Below are 23460 nucleotides of genomic sequence, written 5' to 3' on the forward strand. Positions count from 1 at the left end.
GGCGGGGGGCTCACAGTAAAATGGCCGCTGCGGGCTCCGGGGGGCCGAGCCGTGCTCGGTGCCGCTCTCAGTGGCAGGTGGGCAGGGAGGGCAATGGGGGGGCCGGACCGGACCGTGGTCGGGGCTGCTCCCCGTGTGCTGCGGGCAGGGAGGGGGGTGCTGGGGCCGGGCCGGGCCGGGCGCAGGTGGGCGCGTTGTTTGCCGGCCCCTCATTAGCAGCAGCCGTGGGGGGAGCCTCCACGCGCCGCTCAGCGCGGAGCTGCCGCGTGCCGTTGCCGTTTGTGCCGTTGCCGTTTGTGCCGTTGCCGTTTCGGCCGTTACCGTTTCAGCCGCTGCCGTCTTCGCCTCAGCCGCTGCCACCCGCGACGATGCAGAAGGGCTGGAAGAAGTACTTCGGGAAGTCCTTCAGCGAGGTGGCCATGGACAAGTACCTGGGCAGCCTGGGGCTGTACCGCAAGGTGACGGCTAAGGACGCCTCCTGCTTATTCCGAGCCGTCTCGGAGCAGGTAACGGCTCCAGTAACGGTCCCTCAGTTCCTCCGCTGCCTGCCCGCGGATGGTGGGTGATGCCGGAGACCTCTCCGGGGTGCCCAACGGGTGGGATGTGCGAGGGGATGGATGACCGGTCACCCTGGGGCTCCCAGGAGCTGCTTCCCACAGCTGCCTGTGGCACCCTGCTCTATGGAGTGTGTCGTGGTGGGGTTACCCATAAGCTATGAGTAAAACAAACTTAACAGATAGCGTAACTTCAGTTCTGATTTTTTTCTTTTTTCATTCTTCTACAACCTTTATGGGATTTTTTCCAGCTGTTTTTAACTCAAAATCACCACCTAGAAGTTAGGCAAGCTTGTGTTTCGTTTATGAGGCAGCATCAGCTTCAGTTTGAATCTGTAAGTAATGTCCGTGTTCAACAGCTTTGCATGGGGGAATGTGGGAGGGGGAGAGTGGTTTAAGTGAAAACATACCATGGTTTGCCAGGCTTCGTGCACCTAAGAGAGCAGCAGCAGATGGGTGCTTGCTTGCTTAGCTTATTTGAGTTGCTATCGCACAAGTTTTACTTGGGTTTACATTCTGCAGCTCCTGAAATCAAGTTTAGCAAGTTACTAATACATGATTAACCTGTAAGGTGGTAGTTATTGGTGTAGTATATTCTCTGTGGAGAATTCGGTAGGCAGGAACTTCATAGGATTTTGGAGTAAAGAATATCAAAAGATGTCAGAAAACTCCAGAGTGTGTTTACTTGTTGCATAAAGTAATGAGATATTTAGATGTATTTATTTTGGTGGGGTTTGTGTATGTTTGTTTGCTTGGTTTTGGTGTGTGTTTTGCCCCCTAATCCTGTTGTGTTCACAGTTAAGTGCTCAGTCTGATCTTGGAGGGAGATGAGTCTGAGTATTCACAGGATTGTGCTCTTAAATGTCTTGAGACTCTCTCGGTATTTACATGTTGGTACCCCCTGCTTTAAGGCAGGGAGCAGTGAAGTCATACTCCCACTCAGACCACAGCCCTTCAGAAACCAAAAATGATAGGAATTGTCAGACTATTCCCCAGTTTGGTGTCTGTACTCCCAGCCCTTGTTCTGCCCCCTTCCATTCAATAGCCTGTAATGGGCAGCTTCTGTTTAATTTTGCTTTGCAACTAGCTAAGTTTTTACATTTGTTTTATTCTTTGCTGAAAGTATGTGGAAGGATCATTTGAGAAATACCTTGAACGACTGGGAGATCCAAAGGTAAGATTGATCTGGTACTTGGTAAGGGATTAAAATTTTAGGGACTTAAACCAGGAAAATAATCAGGTGGTTGTTTAAAGTTTGGGGGGTTGTGTTTAAATAGACCCCAGTCCTGGGGTTCTGTTTTCATAGGTAATAGAGTGGGCCTGTGCTGAAAATTCACATGTATAAACAGCATCAATCAGTATCATTATTTTAGTGGGGAATTTGTGTTAGTGCAAAGGAGCAATGTGTGCAGACTGGACAGTAAAGCTGAGGCCTCTCATGGGCCTTATTCATAATTGCAGTTCCTAGAAGGAAAAGTTGAAATGTGTGGTGTATGTCACATCAAGTGTTGATCAGGCTTTGCAATCCCCTGGTTCTTCTACCTCCAGGTTCAAATACTAGAGATCAGACTTTTATTTCTTATGACTTTAGCCAGTAAGCGTGATGGATGCAGCAATCTCTGCAACAAATGTAGTGGCTTTAAATGAAAACAAATACATCTTGAATGGTGTGATTAAGAGTCGCTGCCAGAACTAGCTCCATTTTATTCAGCTCATGTCTATCCCATGTTGCAGACTTCTGTATGCCATAGAAGTGGAAATACTAATATCTCAATTCTTCAGTGCATTGATTGTTTTAAGCAGTAGATTAATTTGGTTAGATATCCTCATAGGAGAGAGAACTTACGTTCTCAGTGTTGAAGACTGATCCAGTAGCTCATGTAGTCTCATAATCTTGTACAGGAAAGTGCTGGCCAGCTGGAAATGAGTGCTTTATCAGTGATGTACAAGTAAGTGTCTCTTTCTTAAGTTTCATTTTGCTTTTACCTTGATGGCATTTGGATTCTGGCCCCAGAACCTTTTGTTTGTTTGTTGCTGAGATAGTAACATGTGAAACAAGCTGAGAAATGCTACCCAAACAAAGCTAAACTACTGTGTAAACAGGTGTCATCACAGCCCCTGTTCTCATAGCCTGGATTTAAGGGAGGGTCAATTTCCAGCTATGTTTGTTATCTTTGTGCTAATGTTCAAGGAAACCAAGGGTTTTCTTGTAGTGGCTGGAGGATGGAAAATGGGAGCAAACAAGTGGCTATGTGTAGTGGAAGTGCTGTGTGGTAATTATAAGCATAATTAAAACTCAGGTAGATGTTCTTGAAAGCTCCAGTAGTGAGGAGTAGTGGACATACTTGGTGTGTAAAACCCTTATGCTCATGTCAAAGGTAACATAAGCCTGTGCAGGTGCTGCTGTCTTACAGCAAGCAGTCTGTCTCCAGTGGTAGCAGGAAGACCCCTCCCTTTGCAGGCTCATTCTGTTCTTGTACTGAAGGAACAAGCTGAAGCTTTGCAAGTTTCTAGTTCCCTGTGCTGCAGCACTAATCCTTTGCAGAGTGATACTTAAATTGCAGTGGTGTGTGAGCACCCTGCTGTAAGCACAGATACCTGACCTGGTCTGTGACTTAAGTATACTAGTCTTTCCCACATAACTATTTTCCCCTAAGATGGGTGTTTGCTCATCTAGCTCTTCCTGTATGGTAGCATTCATTTATCAGGAAAAGTATTCTCCTTGGTTTTCCTATAAACCACCAGGGTTCTCTATACAGCTCCCTGCAAACTTCTCCATAACATGGTTCTACTAAAAGTGTGGTTTTTTGAGTATTGTTTTTCCTCTGCTTACCTAGGCGAGACTTTATTCTGTACCGCTGCCCTGGAAAGCCCCCCATTTATGCTACGAACAATGGCTTTGAAGACAAGGTGAGCAGAAGTGAGGCAGTTTCCTACCCCTAAATCTTAGTGACTTCCAGTCCTGCTTAGCTGTTAAAACTCGCCACTGGAATTGGGCTCTTGTAAGTCCAGTGCTCTTGTGTACCTGAACAAAACCCCAAACTGACTTCAGCTCATGGAAAAAGCACAGTATTTGCACAACAGGGAATTATAGTAGCTTTGCTTCCCATTTGAGAGTTGGATTAGGTGTTGTTCTCCTGCCAGTCATTCGTTATGCTAGCATGTTATTGCAAAGAAGTTCAGTTTTGGCAGGAAGAGATAACATTGCAATTCCAGAATATTCTTCCATGTCTCTGAAGTCTCTGGGTAAAAACCCTTCTCAGTGGGAATTTGACTGATCCAACAGAGTAAAATGAAATACCTGGGTTGAGCTGAAGAGCAGAACAAGATCTGTTTATCGCATTGGTGAAGAGAGGGTGTTCTCCCCCACCCCCAGTACCTCTCTTTTTGACATTGGATGAGGTGTGCAGCTTTTCTTCTAAAAACAGGAAGTTAATGGGAATTGTCTAACAAACTGCTTCATTTCTAAGATGTACAATTGAGCACAGTTAAGAATAGGAGCTAATGGAAGAGCTTGTATATATATATATTACTGCTGGCGGTCAAGAGAAGACACATAAAGGATAAATACTCTGTATTACCTCCTGTCAGCCCCTTCTTGTGTTTTCTGTAGCCATATAGATGTGTCCACACAATTCCATGACTAGCTTGGGCACAAAGCCAGAAAAGTTGCTGCAGTATGGAATTCAGTATGGGCTACTGTATTTGCCAAAGGGGCTGGTCTGCACTGAAATCTGTGCTGCTGCAGCTGTTCTCTGTTGGTTATAGAATAACTGCCATTGTTTACATGTGCTTCTTTCTTTTTCTGTGTAGCTTAATTTAACTCAGAATGAGCCAACTTTAAAAATCAAGCAGGATGGTCTAACTGTGTGTTTGTCCTCAAAGGCTTCATCACCAGAGCTCTCATTAAGTGTTGGCAGCTGTCTGTCATTACCGTGCGTCTACAGCCAGTAGCTCTGTCTGCTGTTGCTCATTCTCACCATGAGATGAGAGCCTGAGTTGGCAGAAGGCATAGTGCACACTGAAATAAGAGCCCTGGCATCCCAGCTCCTGCTGGTTAACTGGGAAGCATCCTTGCTGGGAGTGTGCTGACAACCTGGGCTTTTGCTAGCCATGATCATACGGCAAGATGAGGTTTGATGGTGTATGTTTATGTGGGGTGTCAGTGCATATGTTGCAGAAGGCAAAAGGACAACGTAATATCTCTTCCTGAAAGCAGGGTTTTGCTGAGGGCTGGAGAAGTAGATGCTTTTCTAGTCCCTCAGGCAGGGAACAGCGAAATATGCCTTTGTTACTTGCACAGTGTATATTAGGGTGCTGAATTTAATAGCTTGTATTTATTTTACCTCTTGAGCACTTGATGGTTTCAGAGGTAGGTTATAAACCAATTATTTCATGTTGAATGCAGCATGATGTACAAATTGATAGTTTTCCTTGATATAATAGACAAACTTACTTAGATAGTTTACCTAGGATTCAGTTTTTAAGCTGATTCTACAGCTTTTTCATATAGAGTATTTATTGGGTTTAGATGGTATTGACTGAAAGATGGTATTGAATAAAAGAATAATATGGTCTTGAGCTAGGCTTTCAAGCAGAGTTAAGTTTTACATCATTCCGGACTTAAACCGTGTTTTCTTTTCACAGGTTTTGCTGTGTTGTTCAGACAATGGCCATTATGACTCTGTGTATACAAAACAGTTTCAGGAAAATGCTGCTGTTTGCCAGGGTAAACTTGAAATCCTTTTTCTATGGAAGAAACTTAGGTGTTTTCATATGTTTATAGGCAGTGTTTGTTTTGGTTTTCAGAGGTGGAGTGGAGAAGGATGGAAGCTAATTCATTGTATATTAATGTACACTTGTTATTCTAGCTGTTAAGTGGGGTATTGGACCAAATGACTTCCATAGGTCCCTTCTTTCCACCTGAATTATTTTATGGTCCTCTCATTAACTGAATGTAATATAACAAGTGCTTTGTAACAATAGGTAATATATGAAGATATGTTTACCTTGAAAATCGCAGCAGTTCTTGCTGTTCTGGTGTTACCTTAATATTTGGTTTGAGCTTTGTGTTGATTTGTTCAGCTATATTATATGAGATCCTGTACAAAGATGTGTTTGGCATGGATGAGGGAGAATTAAAGTCTGCAGTGGAGATATTTCGAAGGGGATCCAGGAAGAACAGAAACAATGTCTCTGTGGCAAGTGAGGATGCGGACTTTGATTGTCTTCATGAAAAAGTATCCAGAAATCCATCAGAAAAGAGGTAGTGTTTTGGGAGGGGATTATGGTGAAAGGGAAGGAAAAAATCCCTTTAAAAACCTTGCAAAGAGCAACTTTTACAAGTTTTTTTTCCAGTGTTTATGGGGTATTAACTCTTACCTGTCGTGTGGTGCAAACACAAAGCTGAAATACATTGTGGAAGAGAATGTGCTTTCCTATGGGCTGGGAAGTAGCATGTAATTGAAAAGCCTGTGCTGCTGGCTGTGTTATAGTTGTGTTACTCTGTAAAATGACAGCTTATTTGTAAATAAAATTGATCTTTGTGATCAGAATTTTAGTGAAAACCTGTTATTATCCTTCTAAGCCTCTATCACTTTGCAGAGGAATTAATGTATTGAGAAGATTAGCTCTGCTTGACTTTGTCTTCTTTTGAATGTTATCATACCTCAAATAGATAATTAAGTGGACTCATTCAAGTCTGTTGGATCACTGAGGACAAGAGGAACAGTCAGGATGTCCTTATAGAAACTCTCACATCCTGTGTTGCTCACGTCACTAGAAAGGCTTGAGGGCTGCCTCTGAATGCTTGCAGATGACATTGGTTTGATTGGATTTAGGGTGTCTTTTTATACTTGGCAGTGCAAGAGTTTAATTGGTCAGTGGGATCACCTTCATCCTTTCTTAATGAAAGCAGTAGCCCTCATTAGGGATGGGTGTTGGAACAAGTAAAGATGAAATCAAGGAAAGGGTTGTCCTGTACCTCGTTGTAGCCATGGATTGTGTTTAAGACAAAAATCTACCACTTGATGGCACCATAGTGCTTTTTCAGGTTGTATGTACAGTTGGTTGATTTTAATCCTGGTTAGAAATTATGCATTGTATTTTTTGTAATCTTATTTTCAATTGCTTAGACTGAACTACAGGGAAGGCAATGAGACTGACAATCCACAGGAAGATAAGGTCAAACAAGACGCTGAAGAAGAAAAGGTTTGTCAGTTAGGAAAGAGTTCCTTATGGTGTCTTTTTGTTGCTGTTGTTGTATGACATTACCCTTGTTAGGGCTACACCTTCTCTTCCACTTTTTAAAATGACATTGTGGAAAGTGGGTGGCTTATTTTTAACATCTGCTTGTCTCTTGGTTTTGCCCCTGAGTTTCTATTAAATTGGATAAGCCTTTTTTCCTTTCTGATACTTTCTTGTTCTTCTCTAGCTAATATCCCTTCAAAGATGGAGCTTAGCAGATGTTTTCTGGTCTGCTGTTTGCTTTTCCTAGAAATGGTTTAAATCAGCTCACTTTTGTTTGAACACAGTATAAATCACTCTAGAACAGTTTGAGAAACTCTGTAGAAACATGTTTTCAGATATAATAACTGAAACTCCCACCAACATCTGAAACCATGATTTCATTGGTCTAGTTGTCTTCCTTTGATTCTTTCCAAGTAAAGAACATGTTAAATGTTAGTTTTGAGCTTGTTTCTAACCTTTCCAAGTCTTGCTCTGCTTCTGAATGCTTAAATGTGTTCTCATATTCTTGAGGCTTAGTTTTTAGGAAAAACAGTGGAAGTGAATATTTTGGAAAATAGCATGTGTACATTTTAAAACATTCCATAGATGCTAGCAGGGTGGAGACTATACTGAGCACACTAAATATACTTGTTTCAACTCTTTTTAGCATCTGAAAAATCCATCAAAGATGCCTGTTCCTTATAGAGTACTAAAGGCTCTGGACCCTGGGATCTATCGAAATGTGGAGTTTGATGTTTGGCTGGACAGCAGAAAAGGTATCTTTAAAAAAGCAAATCTAGAAGGCTCTCTGTACTAGGCTCAGTGTTAGATTTATCAGAGAAGCTGATTCGTCACAAGTGAAACGTGAGGGATCCTGATTGACCCAGCAAATACTTGTAGGTAGTACATCTTGCTAGTAGCTGGTTTCTTGGCTTCGTTTCAAAATATGAAACATACTACTGCTGACACTGTACAATGGTTACAAGGTTGGCAAAAATCTGGCCTTTGATACTTACTGACTACAGTATGGGAAATACGAGGACTCAAAGCAGAATGCAGCACTCTGTTACCATACTGTTGTATTGGAAATCATTCAAATCTGGGAGGTTTTTGTTGCAGCATGTGTGCAAGGACTTCTGCTTTTTTATGCATGATTTTTGGCTTCAGAGATGTATAATAATGATCTCAAATTTAGCATTGGGATCTGTCAAATGAGATGAGTTTTGTCTTGCTTCCCAGCTCTCCTGGGCTTGAACTTTCTGGAAAGATTTCATGGTCTTTGTGGATTGAGATAGGTTGCTGCTCTTTGGGATACCCTGTGGCTGATCCATAAAGCAGGAAGTTACCAAAAGAGATAAGTTTTAAAATGGCGTTTAATGTCTGACCCAAAGTGCTTCGCATACTGAAGGACTTCAGCATGTTGCAACTGCATAAGCATTAGAGGGTCATTAAAATTCTTGGAACAGAGTATATCAACTAATTATCTATGTAGTCTACTGGTGTGCAGAGAAGCCAGGCAAGGAATGGAGAAAAACTACTGACATCCAGCAGCAATGAGGCTTTAGGCAACGTTAGCTTTACCTGGATAAGGTCTCAGTTTTGCCAAGTGCCACCAGTACTGTGGCAAGGCAAGACGTGTTCAACATTCTTCATACCAGGATTTGTATTAAATGCAGGATTAACTCACAAAAGGCAGTGTAGTATTGAAGTAGCAGTGCTACTTACTGCATTATCTGGGTGTTAGTGATGTCCAGTGATTTAGCTTGGTTATGGTGTGTTCTAAGAACGTCTGTAGTTATTTCACCATTACTATGGGGAATGTTCAGGTATGCATAGGAAGTACTTAATTGGCCTGTAACTTGTAATTGGATGCTGTCTTGAAGTACTTGTAGGATATATGAGGAAAGAACAATAGTTTAAAGGCTTTTTCCTTTATTATTCGTTTATTTTTAGAGCTTCAAAAAACTGACTACATGGTGTTTGCTGGGAGACAGTACTATTTAGGAGACAAGTGTCAGGTTAGTACATAAAGGAGACTCAGTTATGAGAAACTATTAAAACTTCTTTAAATGGAGTATGGTAAGCCTTAATATAATTTGACTTCATAGAATTTTTCAAGGCTTTTCTCATTCTCTTCCTTGTAGTTATTAATCTGACTTCCTTTTTAATTTAATTTCTTTCTAAAATCTGCTTTAAACATTGGGTAACATGAAGGAAAAGCTTGGAAATTCCTTGCAAACAGGAATTTGATGTGCATTCTGTGAGTGTGGAGGTTTCAGATCAAGAGCTCAAAATGCACTGAGTGTGCCTTTGAGCTAGTTGTCTGTTAGATTTTCGCTGGGGGTCAGAAGCAAGCTTGGACAGTCAGAGTAGCATGATCTGGTCTGGAAATGCTGAAAGGAAGGTCAGCTTTCTTTGTATTCTGATGTATGTAGTGAGGGCTTATTTTTTTATCACTGTTTGAGGCAGTCTTGATGATTCACTCAATGACTTACTTCTAGCTGAGCAGAGCTTTCCAGTTTCCTGTTTTATCTTCTGTTCTCCTTGAGTTCTTAAATAACAGTCTTCCTTGATACTTATCTGCTTGGCACAGTGTATAAAAATAAGTAAAGAAAGCAGGTATTCTACCTCTCAGTTACTTACAAGAAGATTGGTTTTCCCTTCCTGAAGTTAGTGTAGTGCTCTTTATTTTGCCTGCTATTTTGGAGAAGTATTTGAGACTCCTGAGCCAACATAGGATCAGTTAGGGGCAGGCTTTGTTATCAGTGGTTTGCAGATAGTATTCTAAATCCTTGGTAGAGTTTAGCTATTTTAGAGCTTCCCTTCTTCTCTCTTCAGGTATGTCTGGAGCCTGGAGGTAAGTATTACAATGCTCATATCCAGGAAATCGGACAAGATGGTGACACCTTGACTGTATTCATTGAGGAGCTGGCAGAAAAGTAAGCCGCCTGGTGACACTTCGTGTTTAAGCTCTTTCTGGTCGAGTTTGTATATTCACGGAGGCTTTAAACAGGGTTGTTAAGATAGTTTGAGAGGAGAACCTAGGCTTTCAAATACAACGTGAAGCTTTGCTTCCTTGTTGGCTATCACCCCTCAAATGCAGTGTTTCAGGAGTGCAGTTTCCAATGACCAAAATAATTATTGTAATGCCTTCTGTGAAATCTTGCTGCTTGCCTTTCTCTGGTACATGAAAATGGTTTTTGCACTTTGGGCTTAATTCAGGAATAACAGATTACCCTCTGGTGTTGGTTTCTCTGGAGCTCTTATGCTGTACCCAAACAACTGAATAATTGGCACTTCTGGTGGGTTTCATCACTTTCTCTACCTTGCTATTCAAAGTATTCACCTTCCTCCAAGAATTCTGATTAAACTTAGAATTCAGCTTGATGACGTACTGCAGAAATCCTGTGTTGTCACATGCTTCCAGATGTGTAGTTCTATAGGCATACATGTGCAGGGAACAAAGTCTTGACCAGGAAATCAGTATGTTGAGCATAAATCCTAGCTTGCCTTGTTTAATAAACAAGTAACAGCTGTGTGCTTGTTGTCAGGCAAATGAGATGATTTATTTTTTATTTCCCCAAGATCCCTATGCTCCCATTTGTGGCTTTTTCTGTTTTCCTCTGTCTTATGTTGTGATATCCTTGTGGCACCAACATCAGTATTCTTCCTGCAGGCATGCAGTTCCTTTGACAAGCTTGAAACCGGTGACACAAGTAGCACCTGTCCTTGCTTGGAATATGGTTTCCGCTTTAAAAAGAGGAGCCTATCAGAAAATAGCAGGTGGATACTTCTCAGGAATAGGTTTGTATAAGGTTTCTACACCATTCCCATCTACACCAGGGGGAAGTGGGGAAGAAGCTCATGGTACTTTTCACAGTAGCAGTCTTTGGACATTGGAAGTAACTTCAGGCTGTGATATAAAACTTGGTCACTGCAGGGGTTTGATGTAAAGTAACCCATTAGACAGAGGGATGAATTTGTCTTTGCAAAGGAAGAAATCCATTGAAAATACACAGCAAAGTGGTGTTGCTGGAAATTACCAAGGAGAAGTTTGGCACTTAAAAACCAGATACACAGATTGGCTCTGTGAGTCAAGGCACTTGTTTGGTTTGATCATAGCAGAGAAGAATGAGTGGATGAGAGCTTCCCCAGCCAATAAATATAGACTGTATTTGTTTGATTTCATAAAGGGATTTTGACACTGGTGAACACTGGTTTGAGCAGCTGAATTTGGAAGGTATTCACATGTGAGATGTTTACATTCTGCTCAGAACTTAGAATGCCCCCTGGAGCCTTCAAAATAAGGGTATACTTAAAATGCACTCTTCTGCAGTAGGCTCTTTTCTGAGTGTCCAAATATTGACGCTTCTCAACTGATAAAGAGAAGGAAGCTCTGGAGTCAGGTGTTTAAGGTGTAAATCTGTTTGGTTTTTTTCTGTCCTCAACAGAAATTGCAGAAATGGATGTGAAGACAGGGAAAAAACTGCCTAAGAAAATTCGTGGCAAGGAAGTTTTTATGACGGTTTCTTACAGCAGGGGTCAGGCAGCTCTTCCACCCCGGCTACAGCATGATGTTTCTTCAAGGCACTCTACTCCACTTCATTGCTCACAGGGTGGTGGGAACATGCCACCTTATGAACACTATCATCCTCAGAACACTCCTCATAGACGTAACCATGGATTTGGGATGTCAAGGTATGAAGCCTTGAAAACCTGTCTGAGATCATCACTCATTTTTTATTTGTTCTTGCTGCAGGCTAGTTAGGAAAGAGTTTTTGCTATTTAGTAGGTAAAGCTGCAAATGAGTTCCATCTGAGAAGCACTTCCTTGTAATTACATCTTTTACCCTTTAAACTTAGGGGATCTGCCCGATTTATAAACAGGCACAACATGGTTGGCCCTCAGATAGCATTCTGCCCCAGTCCAGGAAAGAGGTGCTATCAGAGCTATGGCAATTTCTCCGGCAGGTCCTGGTAAGTGAATATAAACATCTTCACAAAATCTCTCTCTAAAAGCTGGGGAGGATGGTGGCATGTGGAGAGCTGTGTTGGCTGTTAGTGGCACAGTATGAAACAGTGGGTTTATTGTGCCTCTCCAAAAAGCACCGAGTTAAAATTGAGCAGTGAAACCAAGGTGAAACTCCAGATGGTGGCAGTTCTTAATCTCCTTCCTTGTTTTTAAAGTTCATACAGCCATAGCTGCCGTCAGATGCAGTGTGCGAATAAGGAGTCTCAGTATGGGTTTGTGCCAGGGAATGGAGAGCAGCCTCAAGGACCAGAAGAAACTATAGCTTTCTACGAAATCCAAGGAGAGGATAACACTGCTTTTCCTACTTTGCCAGTAAGTTACTAACAAAAGGATATGTTAATATCTCTCAAAGGGTTGTGCACAGCACTTGTTTACCTAAATACACAGCAGGTTTGTTTTGTTGTTTTTTCTTTTCCCTTGGAATAAGCTGTAGCAGTGAATGTGTTCAAGAGGGAATAGCTGAAATGAGTCTAGATCCTGTAAAAAAAAAGCCTTGCTTGAAACCATTTTTTCCCCTGAATGTTCCACTCCTTTCCCTCACCTCACCAGCAGCATCTTTCTCTTCAGTGTATTTTCATAAAAGTAGGGTCATATTTCTCCTTTCCGTTGCAGTTTGAACAAACTAAACAAAGAAAATCCCTTCTTCCTGTGTATGTCTGTTTCTAGATAGTGTGGGGAAAGCTTTTAATTTGTTTGCCACACTGATTTATCATTTGTGTAACTAGATTCAGAAAGCCTATAGTGATAACCTGGATTGTGCCTGTGAATTTGTAGTTGTGATGTTCTGGGGCTAACATGTTGTTCCTGAAACAGGAGAAAATTACAGATACAGACTTCTTCTAAAGCAGTCCTTCTGTCAGATAGTATATAAAGTGGCTCAGTGTACTTAAGACTAAGTTTAAGAACTTTTAAGTCTTTTATTTGTAGTCTAACCTTAGTAGAAAGCTGGATGTGCTACAAAGAATCAATTGATATTTAGGTAGCTGACTATGCAAGCAGAAATATTTTTTTCTTTTTTGAAGAGAAACTGTAAGTTTGAGTTTTTACTGTGTTGAAGCAGTGAATGTAGCAAATGTTAGACTTGCATTTGAATGAGAGAGAGGGAGTCTGCCCACGGCTGTTCCAGCAGCAGCCATTGTTTAGTGTTTCCTCATGTGCTAGATCTGATTCTGATTTTTCCTCCAAGAGTGTCAAGCAATAAGGACAGATTATCCTGCAGTGGTTTGGTTTTTGTTGGTCTTTTTTTTCCCCACCACAAAATCAGTACAGCTCACTAGCTTTTCGTCCCCTTGATAGACTATATACCTGCAGCTCCTAATGAATAGTTTTTCATGTTCATTCGGTGATTTTGTACTGTCAATGCCAAAGCCTTTTCTCTGTCTCTCCCTTGTCTTGTTTAGTCAAGGAATAAAACATTTCCTGGGGAAAGATGCACCTCACAGAAAACTCTGCCATCCTACTAGAGGCCTGGTGGGAGAATCTTCTGACTTACCACCTCTGCTTCAACCTTGGAAATCTTACAAGCCTCTCTGAGCACTTTTATCGATTTCATAGTCACCATGTCTTCTGAGGAGAATGTTGGGTGTCACCTTAGCCATCACAAAAGAGTGAATCAACTTCTTGAACATCTAGATTCCTGCTTCAGAGAACTCTGTCTTTTAAATTTTGGTGCAGCTAAGGACTGACTTCAGCACAATGTTGTGTGAAGTGTTAAGGAGTCCTGTGGGAAACCTGAATGGGTGCTGCTTTTTGAAAGAGTCAGACTTGCATTTGCCAACTGTGACTAAAGAAAACCTTTTCCCATGCAATTAGTGTAGTGGATGCACTGATGCAGTGGTGGTGTGGTGGGAATGCTCCAGCATGAGGAAAACGGGAGTCTTTGTTGGCTGTTGTCTGGGAACTGCTCCTTCCTTTTGAGCTTTGAGCCTGTGATAAAGCTGGCTATGTTCTGGGAGGAAACAACTTGACTGCATGATGTAGGGCAGTGGCAGGTCTTCCAAGTGAATTACCTGAAGTATACTAGGCAAACCAAAGGTAATAGCAAGAAATGTGTCAGTAACCATTTTGTTGCCATCAAGGTGCATAGGAATGGGCACACATACAGTAATTCTAGTAAGATTTGATTTGCATCTGCTAGCCTGTTTCCACTGTGTGAGTGTGTGTAGAGTATGGAAAGGGTTTAAACTATTTCTAAATGCATGCTTTTGATTTTGCTCTTTAGAGCCAGGATAACCCTGGTCCCATTATCCGTGATACAGCAGGATTCTGGGTAGCAAGGAGAAGCCCAAACTCAGATGTTGCTAACAAGCAGATCCTGAATTCTTGTGAGGAGGAAGAAGCAAGTGAAAATGGTGAGTTCTTAAAGGATTAGTTGGGTAAACAGAAAAGACAATGTTTAGAAGATCTTCAGATTGTCAAAGTAGGTGCCTTACATCTCCTAAAGATCTGGGTTTTGGGAGCTTTAAACATGTGTGAGCACAGTATTTGTCTGCTAGAACTGTCACTTCTATTTGAGCTTGCTACACCATCACCTTTGTGATTAGGTAAGTCAGCAGCAGGCCATGTTGTTGCCTAAAAATGTATGAGTGCATGGTATAAGCTTAGTAATGGCAACCTTAATACTTGATGGAATAACAAAATGAGCGTATCTTGAGAGTTTTCCTATCTTTCCTGCACAAAAGATGGTGATCCTGAAAGCAGCTCATTAATGGGTACACTGAAATGTAATTCTGGTAACTTCAGCTATAAGCTTTTTTTTCCTTTTCCATTTTCTTTTTCCCTTTGAATCAAAGCATCTTGTTCTTTCCCTTGTAGGGAAATTCCATGAAGAATATATCTATGCTTCTCCAAGTTAGTAACAGTTCAGTGTTTACTGCTAGGATGCTTGCTGACTGTAATGCACTCATTATGATCTTTTTCTGAAGCATTAGATTTAATGCTGCTTTTTTTCAATTCATTTTGCCAATGCCCTCCAGATCCTGACTGTGACACTGCAACGGTATTTAGTTCAGCAGAGCCTATGGAAAACTTGGTAAGCTTTAGTCACTGGCTATTCAGATTATGAGTCCTTGAAGCGTTTGGCATTCTTCATAGGAACTGTCGTTGGATACAGGCTTAACATAGTAGGTCAGAGACTTCTTGTGAAAGAATGATGGTTTTATTTATGTATTCACACACACACACAACTTTCCTCCCTAAATATTGAGGGTTTTATCTGAGTCTGCAAATACAGTCTGCATTGCACAAGATAATTAAGGATTTTCCACTTTCCCCTTCACAAAGAGAAAGTGTGTAGTTGAGTGCTGTTTAGTTTCTTTTTCTGCTCCTGACAGCACTTGCTTTTATCGTGCTACCTTTTAAGTCCTATTGCAGTCAGTCCTACTCCTCCACTGTGGGACTGGAGAGATGTCACCTCTGATAGACCTGATTGTGGAATTCTAATTTTTAGTATTCTGAAACTAACTCTTTAGTTACCTGCTGGTGTGCAGTGGTGTGAAAGTCAGTCCTGTGCTTGTCAGAATAAAACTGCTTTTACTCAAGTTACCAAAGATGCCCTGTGTGTATATATAGTCCATAAATAAATCTTTAGGGGTATGGTGTGTGTGCCTTGGGATTTCTTTTGCCTCTTAAACGGACTATGCTTTGCTTTGGAATCCCTTCAGGAAGAAGAGACAATCTCTGTGTCACCTCAAGATGGAGTGGCTTCCCACAGCTGTCCCCAGAAGGTAGTATCTAGTACTTTATTGTGGTAGCCCTAAGAAGAGGCAACCACTCTGCTCAGTTAGTGCCAGTATATGGGGTCCCTTTACCTGCCCCTTCATAGCATCTTGTAGAAGGGGGAGAAGATGCTTTGCAGCTGGTATTTTCAAGCCAGTTTTTAGAGAACTTGGATAGTTAGCTGCCTTGCAGCTAGGACTTCCAAGATGCATTTATGTGAGTATTTTCCAACTATGTGACGTTTCTATAATCTTTGTCAAAGCATGTTGTCTATGAGTACTCTGACTCTTTTCCAGGTGGTGGTGAATTCTGCAGCTATGTCAACCTCTACAGCTGTTTATGCTGCTCCAGCTACAGGCTTCTCCTCAAATTCTGCTGCCTCCAGTCCAGCGAGTGCCACAACAGCAGCTTCCCCACAAACAGCAGGCCAGCCAGTTGTGATATCTCCCCCTTCTATAGGGAGGCCAGGTAGAGTGTGTATGCTACAGCTGTGGACTTGGATGTCTGAGGTTTATGGATCACTTGCTTTGGCTTAAAATGATGTGGTAGTAGCTGCAACTTCACTGCTCACTTCTTGTTTTTGTGTTTTGAAGGAGACAGTTGCCTCTTAATTTGCATGGGAATTGGAGGTATCTGCTTTGGGTTCCCCTGTCACCACCTTTAGCCACCAATGCCAAGGCTTGTGCTAGAAAACTCTTTTCAGAAGGCAGACGTTCCTGGCACCTCCTTTCTCCCCAGTTTCCTACAGTTAATTATTCTCTTAAGTTAGGATACTGGTTCCTTCCAGAAGAGTCTCTGGCTGTCATGGTTCAGGATCCACACAAAGCCTAATATGTTTTTTGTGGACCTTATTTTGCTCCTCTGCTTAGTTACATGAAGCTTGCAGATGGACATACGGTTCAGGCTTGTGAGACTGGAACCTTCCCATCTGGTTTTAAAACTTTTGGATTTCTTTTAAAGTGATTACTAAGGAGAACTTTGTTAAAGTTTGTATTTAGGGGCACTGGGATGAGGAAGAAGTGCATGCTGAATTGTGTGACTTAGCATCTTGCTCATTTGACATGCCATTGCAAAGCTGACTTCTGTTTCCTTCTAATTGTAGCAGTTTCTTTGGTGCCAGTGCCAGTTTATTCAGCCCCTCTTCCTCCAGTCAGTGAGGTGGGAGAAGCTGGTACCATTCTTCCACCTTACTCTTGTGATCCCAATGGCAGTGATCTGCCTCAAGGTAATAACAGTATTTTGTGCTTTTACTATTGCTGCTCTTCAGCATGCTTCTGACTCGGGTTCTCCATGGAAACTTCACAGAATACCTACAGTGAGAAGAAATGGCTCTTGGCAGTTTGCAGGGAGTGAGAAATAATGTTATGGATGCTTATGCTAAAATCAATTTCATTTCCAGTTCTGAATAGCAAGTTCATGTCTGACTCAAGTATGTGATTACCACAGCCTTAAACAGCATCTAAAGAAATGAATACCAAGGCAGAGGGTGCTTGGCCTGTATTGTACTGGTTCTTGGTGGGGGAATAGTTTGTCTGATAACTGATTAAAAAAAACCCAACAAACCCAGTTTCCTTACAGTCATGCTCTTGCATAGTTGAGTGGCATACTGTGGTGTTCTGTATGGGTCCAAGAAGTCATTCTGTGGTGGTATAAATGGGAGATAAAATGCAGGTTCCATGTGTACTCGGCCTTCTCATGTACTGTTACCAGTCAGGGTGGTGTTGAAAGTGTATTTTGGCTATTAAGCAGTGAGCATGTGAAAACCAACATAGCACCTACCAGCAGGGCAGCTCAGAAACAACTTGTGGCTTTATCAGCTGAAGATGGACTTTGTTTTGAAAGTGGTAATCTTTAGTCAGTTTGCTCTTACAATATAAGAGTATCTGCATACTGATTGCATCAGACAGCTGAGCTTGCTAAGCTGTGCAACAGGCACTGATATACTTGATGTTTTTGTTATTAATTTATCCCTTTATTCTCTCATATTTATGGTTCACAAGTCATAAATAGAGCCTGTAATTCACAGAGCTTTGTCTGATAACCCAGAGATCAAGCTAAGTGCCTCAGCTCCAGGAAAATGGTACTGCTTGCTGTTAACGCTACGTAACTTGTTTTTCTCTAGATGAGGAATGCTGTGAGGCCCAAGTGTGCCACTGTTGCATCATTGCACACATCTCAAGAGGCAGATAAGCTGTAGCCTGCCTTTAAGAGCAGCAGTCCAAAACTGGCTGTTTGATTTTGTTGTTCAAGTAGTTGATATATCTCTGCATACAAAGTACACGGGGTTTTTTAATGTCCTCTGTACACTGAATGTGTTGAAAGTCTGCATCATAGCTGGCTTGTTCTAATAACTATAGATAGAGCAGATGATGCGATTTTATCAGGCTTACTACCTTTAGTTCAAGTTCCTGAACCTCCCATGTTCTCTGGTGTAGAGAGCAGCTGCTCATTCAGGGGCAAGCAGGCGAAGGAGCTAGCTGCATATCTGTAGTGACTGTGAAATCCAAGTGTTCCTTTTTGAACTCTTTTGAAAAGTGTAATTTCACTATCACTATCTTGACTTGATTTCTTCCCCAGCTCCATCCTCAAAAAAACCCATCCTTGTAACAGACTGGGTTTTAGCTATCTGCCAGTTGTAGCTTTCACTGAATGATGCAATGAAAGCTTCTGGCTTTTATTCTAACATCTATTACTTTAAGATAGACCATGAAATATTTTAGTAATGCAAATTGTTTTCATGTTAGATTCAATGTGTTGCCATCTAAGTTAGGTCTGTTGACTCTGTGTGGGACTTTCTTCCATTTACTAATCCTAGAGAGCTAAATTCAGGTGAGATAAAGAGCTGCTCTTGATACCTGCAGTTCAGGTAGCTACATCTGGTAGATTGAAGAATAACTGGGCTGAAAACCTATGGATTCTTTCAGTGGCATTTACCATGTGATGTGCTTGTCAGAAGTTGGCAGGTCCCAAAACACTGTGGTGAGGCTGCTCAAAGGCCTGCTGCTTTCACAGGTACTGCTTGTGTGCTCTGCAGGAGCTCTGCTTTCTTGCCCCTGCTCTGAGCTCCTGCTTTAATCTTGAATATTCAGTTTCCCAAGTCTGTGCTGCACTAGTACTGCTCTAGATGATACCATGCACACATCAGGGTTAGTGTTTTTCAGCTTTAGTTGAATGCCCTTGACTGAGGCTTCTGGCACTTGGGAGAATTGGGTGTTAAGTGTGCTGACAAGAATCTGGAGTGGATGTGGATTAATAACCTCTTCAGACCCTGCCTGTGGCTCTTCAATTGAGTCACTCCATTTAATACTGGCCATGTCCTCTTTGGAGTAAACTCTGGAAGCCTTTTTTTCTTTTTCTAAAGGATTTTAAGGTTGGTAGTTAGTAAGTCGTATGTAGCAGTTATGTTGTCACGCTGCTGTAGGATGTGTGGCTTTTTAAGTTCAGAAATCCAGAAGCTTTGGACTGTAGTACAGAGTATGTTGGTACACTTGACCTAGAGTTCTGTGCACTTTCCTAAAGATACTTGCAGGCCTGGTATAGATGGGGAGTATGACTTGTTAACAGAGTTAAATCCTGGACTTGGGAGGAAAATCTGCTGTGTGCCTTAGTATTACCTGGTACATTTGCATTTGTTCCAGTTTTCATCTCTTGGATCTTGTTTAGTGGTGCTTAGGGCTTTTGAAACATGTTTATTAACATGGTGACCTTAGATGTCCACCCCTTACCTGCTCTCTTCTGTTTGTATTCGAAGGAGCTGTTGGTAAAAGACTGCTTGATATTATTGTGTTCTAGAGACTGCAGTAGTGTTCAGGACTGACCAAAGCTTCCCATCAGCACAGCAAAAATTCTGTCATGGCTTTTGTGCTGCTTGCATTTAAGATGGGGTTTTTCAGCCTTTGACATGATCTTTGTGTTTCCATCTCAGAGTGGTTAGCTATTGCTTCATAAGGTAGTAGTCATGCTTAGTGGAGATTGACTGGATTTCTAGACATCTGGAAGAGGAATATAAACAAAAACTGGTCTCCTACTGTCCTGGCTTCTGTTCCAGCATTCCACAGACGTCATTATTTCCCTTATCAGTTTGTCACTTCAGTCTCCCAGCTCTTCCTTTGTACCATTATCGTTGCTACGAAGCAGTTGTTTCTTTGCACTCTTAGGCTTGTTTTGCATAGATTTGCATAAACAATTGAAGAACAAAATCGGGTTAAAAAATCCACCAACAACTTGTTCCAAATGTAGATGCAGTTTCAGCTGGATACTAAAAAAATGGCATTCATGTGAGGCTTTGTGTTATTTTTATGTTTGGCTGTTCTCAATGTCACTGCCAAATCACCAGCACTTTGGGGAGTTAAGCTTAATGCTGTTAGATGTAAGGAAGGACCTGTGCACACTTCCTAAAATAGCTGCATGAATTGTTGTCCTGATCAAATGTGCTGAGCACTGAAGAGTTGAGAATTGGCAACAGCAATGAAGCAACAAATCCTGTGTATATCAAGGTTGGGCTTTGCATTCTGGATGCTGTGCTTGCCTGCAGCAAAATGCAACATGCAGGGTTGGTGTGCGTGTTAGATGGGCGGACAGCACAGCAATGTGGAGCCAAGGCCCTGATCTAGGGGGAAGTAGTTAGGAAGTTAGAAGATGGTGTATGTGGTAACTCTGGAGGTGTTGTCAAGTTCTTTGTGGCTCGCTCCTTTGGAGCTGTCTCTCTGCTTTCCCTTTCAGTGTCCAGTGGTACTAAAGCAAAGTCTGTGTTCATGCACTCACAGATCTACTGCTGTCAAATAGGTGACTTGCTTTTCCTGAGCCTTTAAAACAAATCTGAATCTGAGAAACCAACGTTTTTTCTGAGAACTGCACAGTTCCAGAACTGCATCACAGGATTAAAACATACATTTCTTCTTTTCTTTTCAGTGCTCAAGCTTTAAAGGTTTAAAACTGCTTCATTTTTGGACAGTTAGAAGTGTGTTTCCAAGTTCAGAGCCCTGCTGTTCTTGGAGTGTGGTTTCAAAGTTCCTTCACACATCTGTGATTGCTTCTCAGTATATTACGTATTTGCCTGGGGGCAAATTATTCAGTACATGGAAAACAAGTAAAAGACTACTTGCAAGAAAGCAGGGAATGGAGCACCCTTGTGAGGAAAGGGAAGGAATTAACATAATCTTTAACTCCCCCCCCCCCCAACTTTCTGACTTGATACAGCAGTTTGGGGGGGCCTTCAAAATTAGGTCAGAAGATCTTAAGTAAGAGTAACTTAAAATAAGATGCTCTTAATGTGCATAAGCTGCTTTTGCTTCTCAGTTTGTACTTTTCCATTCTTTAATGTCACATCTTTTAATTTCAGATGGAAAGGTCTTGCAGTATTTTAATCTGGGATTGCAAGTAAGTGCTTTTAAAGGGTACAGTAAATTGCCTGTAAAACCTGCTGATTTTCTTGACAAATGCACTGATGTATTTGAGATTTCCAGGTGTGCTAAATGTGCATCCTGCACGCTTGACTTAAAGCATATAGGCTTGCTTGGTGGCGATAAAAGTATAGCTCAGGAAGTGAAGTTGTAGCTCAAAATGTGAAGCACACTAGCATGCATGTTCAATTGTTTTACTTTAGATTATGGTGGTGCTTTTTGGTTTTGCTGTTGTTTTTGCAGAGAATGGTGGATAAATACTGTTCTTTCATGAAGATGTAAGGGGAGGAACCTCAGGCATTCTTAAGAAAATGTGTACTTGGACAAGACATCAAAGACTATGTAGAGATGTGTGTTTTGAGTCTTTTAGGACTTGCACAACTGTGTTCAGACTGGTTAGCACAACTTGTCTGTGTTCTGGTAACTCTTGCTCTGCTAAAGAGTTGCCTTTGCACCAGCAGGCATATGCTGTGTCAGTGCTGCTGCTCAGGAACGTAGAGGAAGTCATGTCAGCTTCTGCAGCTGAAGAAATGGGAGAAATCTGAAAGAGTTGATAGGTGGGAGTCCTGTTTCTCTGAAGAGCTACCTGACACAACAACAATGTGTGAGGTGGCTATTGCTGCAGGTATTGCAGTGTCTTTTCTGGTAGGCTGTATTGAGGTGTTTGGCAGGTGCAGTGTCTTGAGGGTCTAGAAGGGAAGAAATACACTTCTTCCTAACTTCAGATCTGAAGCTAGCACTGATTTGGAAAAGAGATGGAGAGTTTGTGGTTGTACGAGTGACCTTGTATCATTTTTCCTTTTCTTGAAGTATTACCACCAGAGCTATTGGCCTCCCATGATGTATGTAGAGCCAGTGCTTTCCCCGTCACCCATGGAAGTTTATCCATCATATACTGAGCCAGCTCCTGTACCTGAGCTCTACACTGATGCTGGGCAAACTGGAATCCACCAGGTTCCCTTGGAAGCACCTGCAAATGGTTAGTATTTGAATGTAAGACCACACAGGCAACAAATGAGAATGAGGGAATGAATTTTTCAGAGCTGCTTGCCTGCAGCTTTACTATCCGGTGGGAAGCACGAGGTTTTGAGGTCATAGAGTAAACCTTGTAAGGGGTTATCACAAATTCCTCTGCTGTCTGTGGTGCTTTGAAGTATGTCACAGTTGTCACTGGTGTAGCCAGCAGTGTGTCAAGGGCTTTCTAAAGCCATAAAAAGGAAGAAGGAATCCTTTCTAGGCTTGTACCAGGTATGCTAACTTTAACTTGGCAGAACTCTTTCTAAACCATTGAAAGAGCATTTTTGCTTCCTGATGAGCAGATATTCAGGATATCAAACCAGAATGCCTGTATTTTTTAAGCTGAGTTTTGGCAAGCATTTCAGCTTAAGGCTTGTAGATACACATGGCAGTAAATAAGGTGTATTGTAGTGAATGAGGAAAAAGACTAAATTGCTCTGATAATGCTTTGACCTGTTCAGTTTGAGTGGTTCTTTTGCATAGATTAATGCCATATGGTGAGAAATCAAATAGGGAAGAAGATACTGGCTCTCTACCAGAGACCTTGAAAAAGCTGCCACTCCAAAGCAGAATGCTGCTAAGCAGCTCTTGAACAGAGGTTTGTGAGCAAGTTGTCCTCTAGTCTAACTTAGTACCACAAATGATTTTAACCCCTCCATTAGGAAGGGCATCTATGGGCATAAAATTGTCATCCAAGTGGACTTTCCCTTTTGGCCACCAGAGTAATGCTGTCTTCATAGTAATGAAAGTCTGCATAAACAGACTACAGTTATAGTAAGAGTGTGTATTTTGTTCTGTTTTTTAAGGTAATTTTCAAAATGGAGAGGCTCCAGCCCTGTCCTCTTGGTCAGTGTATTACCCAGTCATTTCAGACCCCTTCAGCCAGCAATCCCTTCCTGGATTTGACTCTTCAGTACCTGCCTATTGCTATGTTAGTACCTGGCATCCAGCAAATCCACCCTATGGAAATTCTCCGCAGATTGCTAATGCTGTGAGTTCTGGACCAGTGCAGCAAGTGAGCTATATTGCCTCACCTAACCCTGCACGTCATGATGTGCCTCAAAGAATGTAAACCAGAGAACCATAAACTCACTTCTTGCCTTTGGTTTATTTGTTTGTCAACTATGTTGATGTTGTTTTGTAAATCTGGCCTTGTCTTAGTGGGCTGGGTCAGTTGATTAAACTACACTCAAATTTCATGTCTCTCCTTAGGTTTATGCTAGTGATACATGACTTGATGTTTTAGTGGATTATTTAGGAGAGCATAGAAAGAGATTGTACAGAAACAACAGTGCGGGGGACACAAAGCTTGAGTTTGACTATATAAAGTATGTGTAATAACCTACACTGTCACTAAATGAATACTGTGCCTCGAGTGGTTGCACTGGAACACATAGACACCTGGTTCTTGCTTAGTCACTGAAATAGGCTGCAGTTATACCTGCAGATAAAAATTGGGCACAGGGTCATTAGAGGATGTTTGAAAGAGGTTGGCTTTCTCAGGTTCAGCA

At 41.7% G+C, this 23460-nt stretch overlaps 1 protein-coding gene across 1 annotated transcript; it reads left to right on the forward strand.

Moving 5' to 3' along the window:
• Positions 1-368: 368 nt before the first annotated feature.
• Positions 369-23021, forward strand: LOC101877387 (ALG13 UDP-N-acetylglucosaminyltransferase subunit). The gene is given in 23 exon segments (XM_034064388.1): positions 369-506; positions 806-889; positions 1678-1728; positions 2457-2503; positions 3392-3464; positions 5202-5283; positions 5640-5820; positions 6689-6764; positions 7450-7558; positions 8736-8800; positions 9621-9721; positions 10459-10586; positions 11243-11480; positions 11969-12148; positions 14037-14164; positions 14628-14663; positions 14789-14844; positions 15476-15538; positions 15827-15998; positions 16633-16755; positions 20872-20909; positions 21743-21911; positions 22756-23021. Coding segments are annotated over 23 exon segments (2604 nt in total).
• The last annotated feature ends 439 nt before the right edge of the window (positions 23022-23460 follow it).

This window comes from Melopsittacus undulatus, chromosome 6 (genome assembly GCF_012275295.1).
Source record: "Melopsittacus undulatus isolate bMelUnd1 chromosome 6, bMelUnd1.mat.Z, whole genome shotgun sequence".
In the NCBI taxonomy this organism is placed as follows: domain Eukaryota; kingdom Metazoa; phylum Chordata; class Aves; order Psittaciformes; family Psittaculidae; genus Melopsittacus; species Melopsittacus undulatus.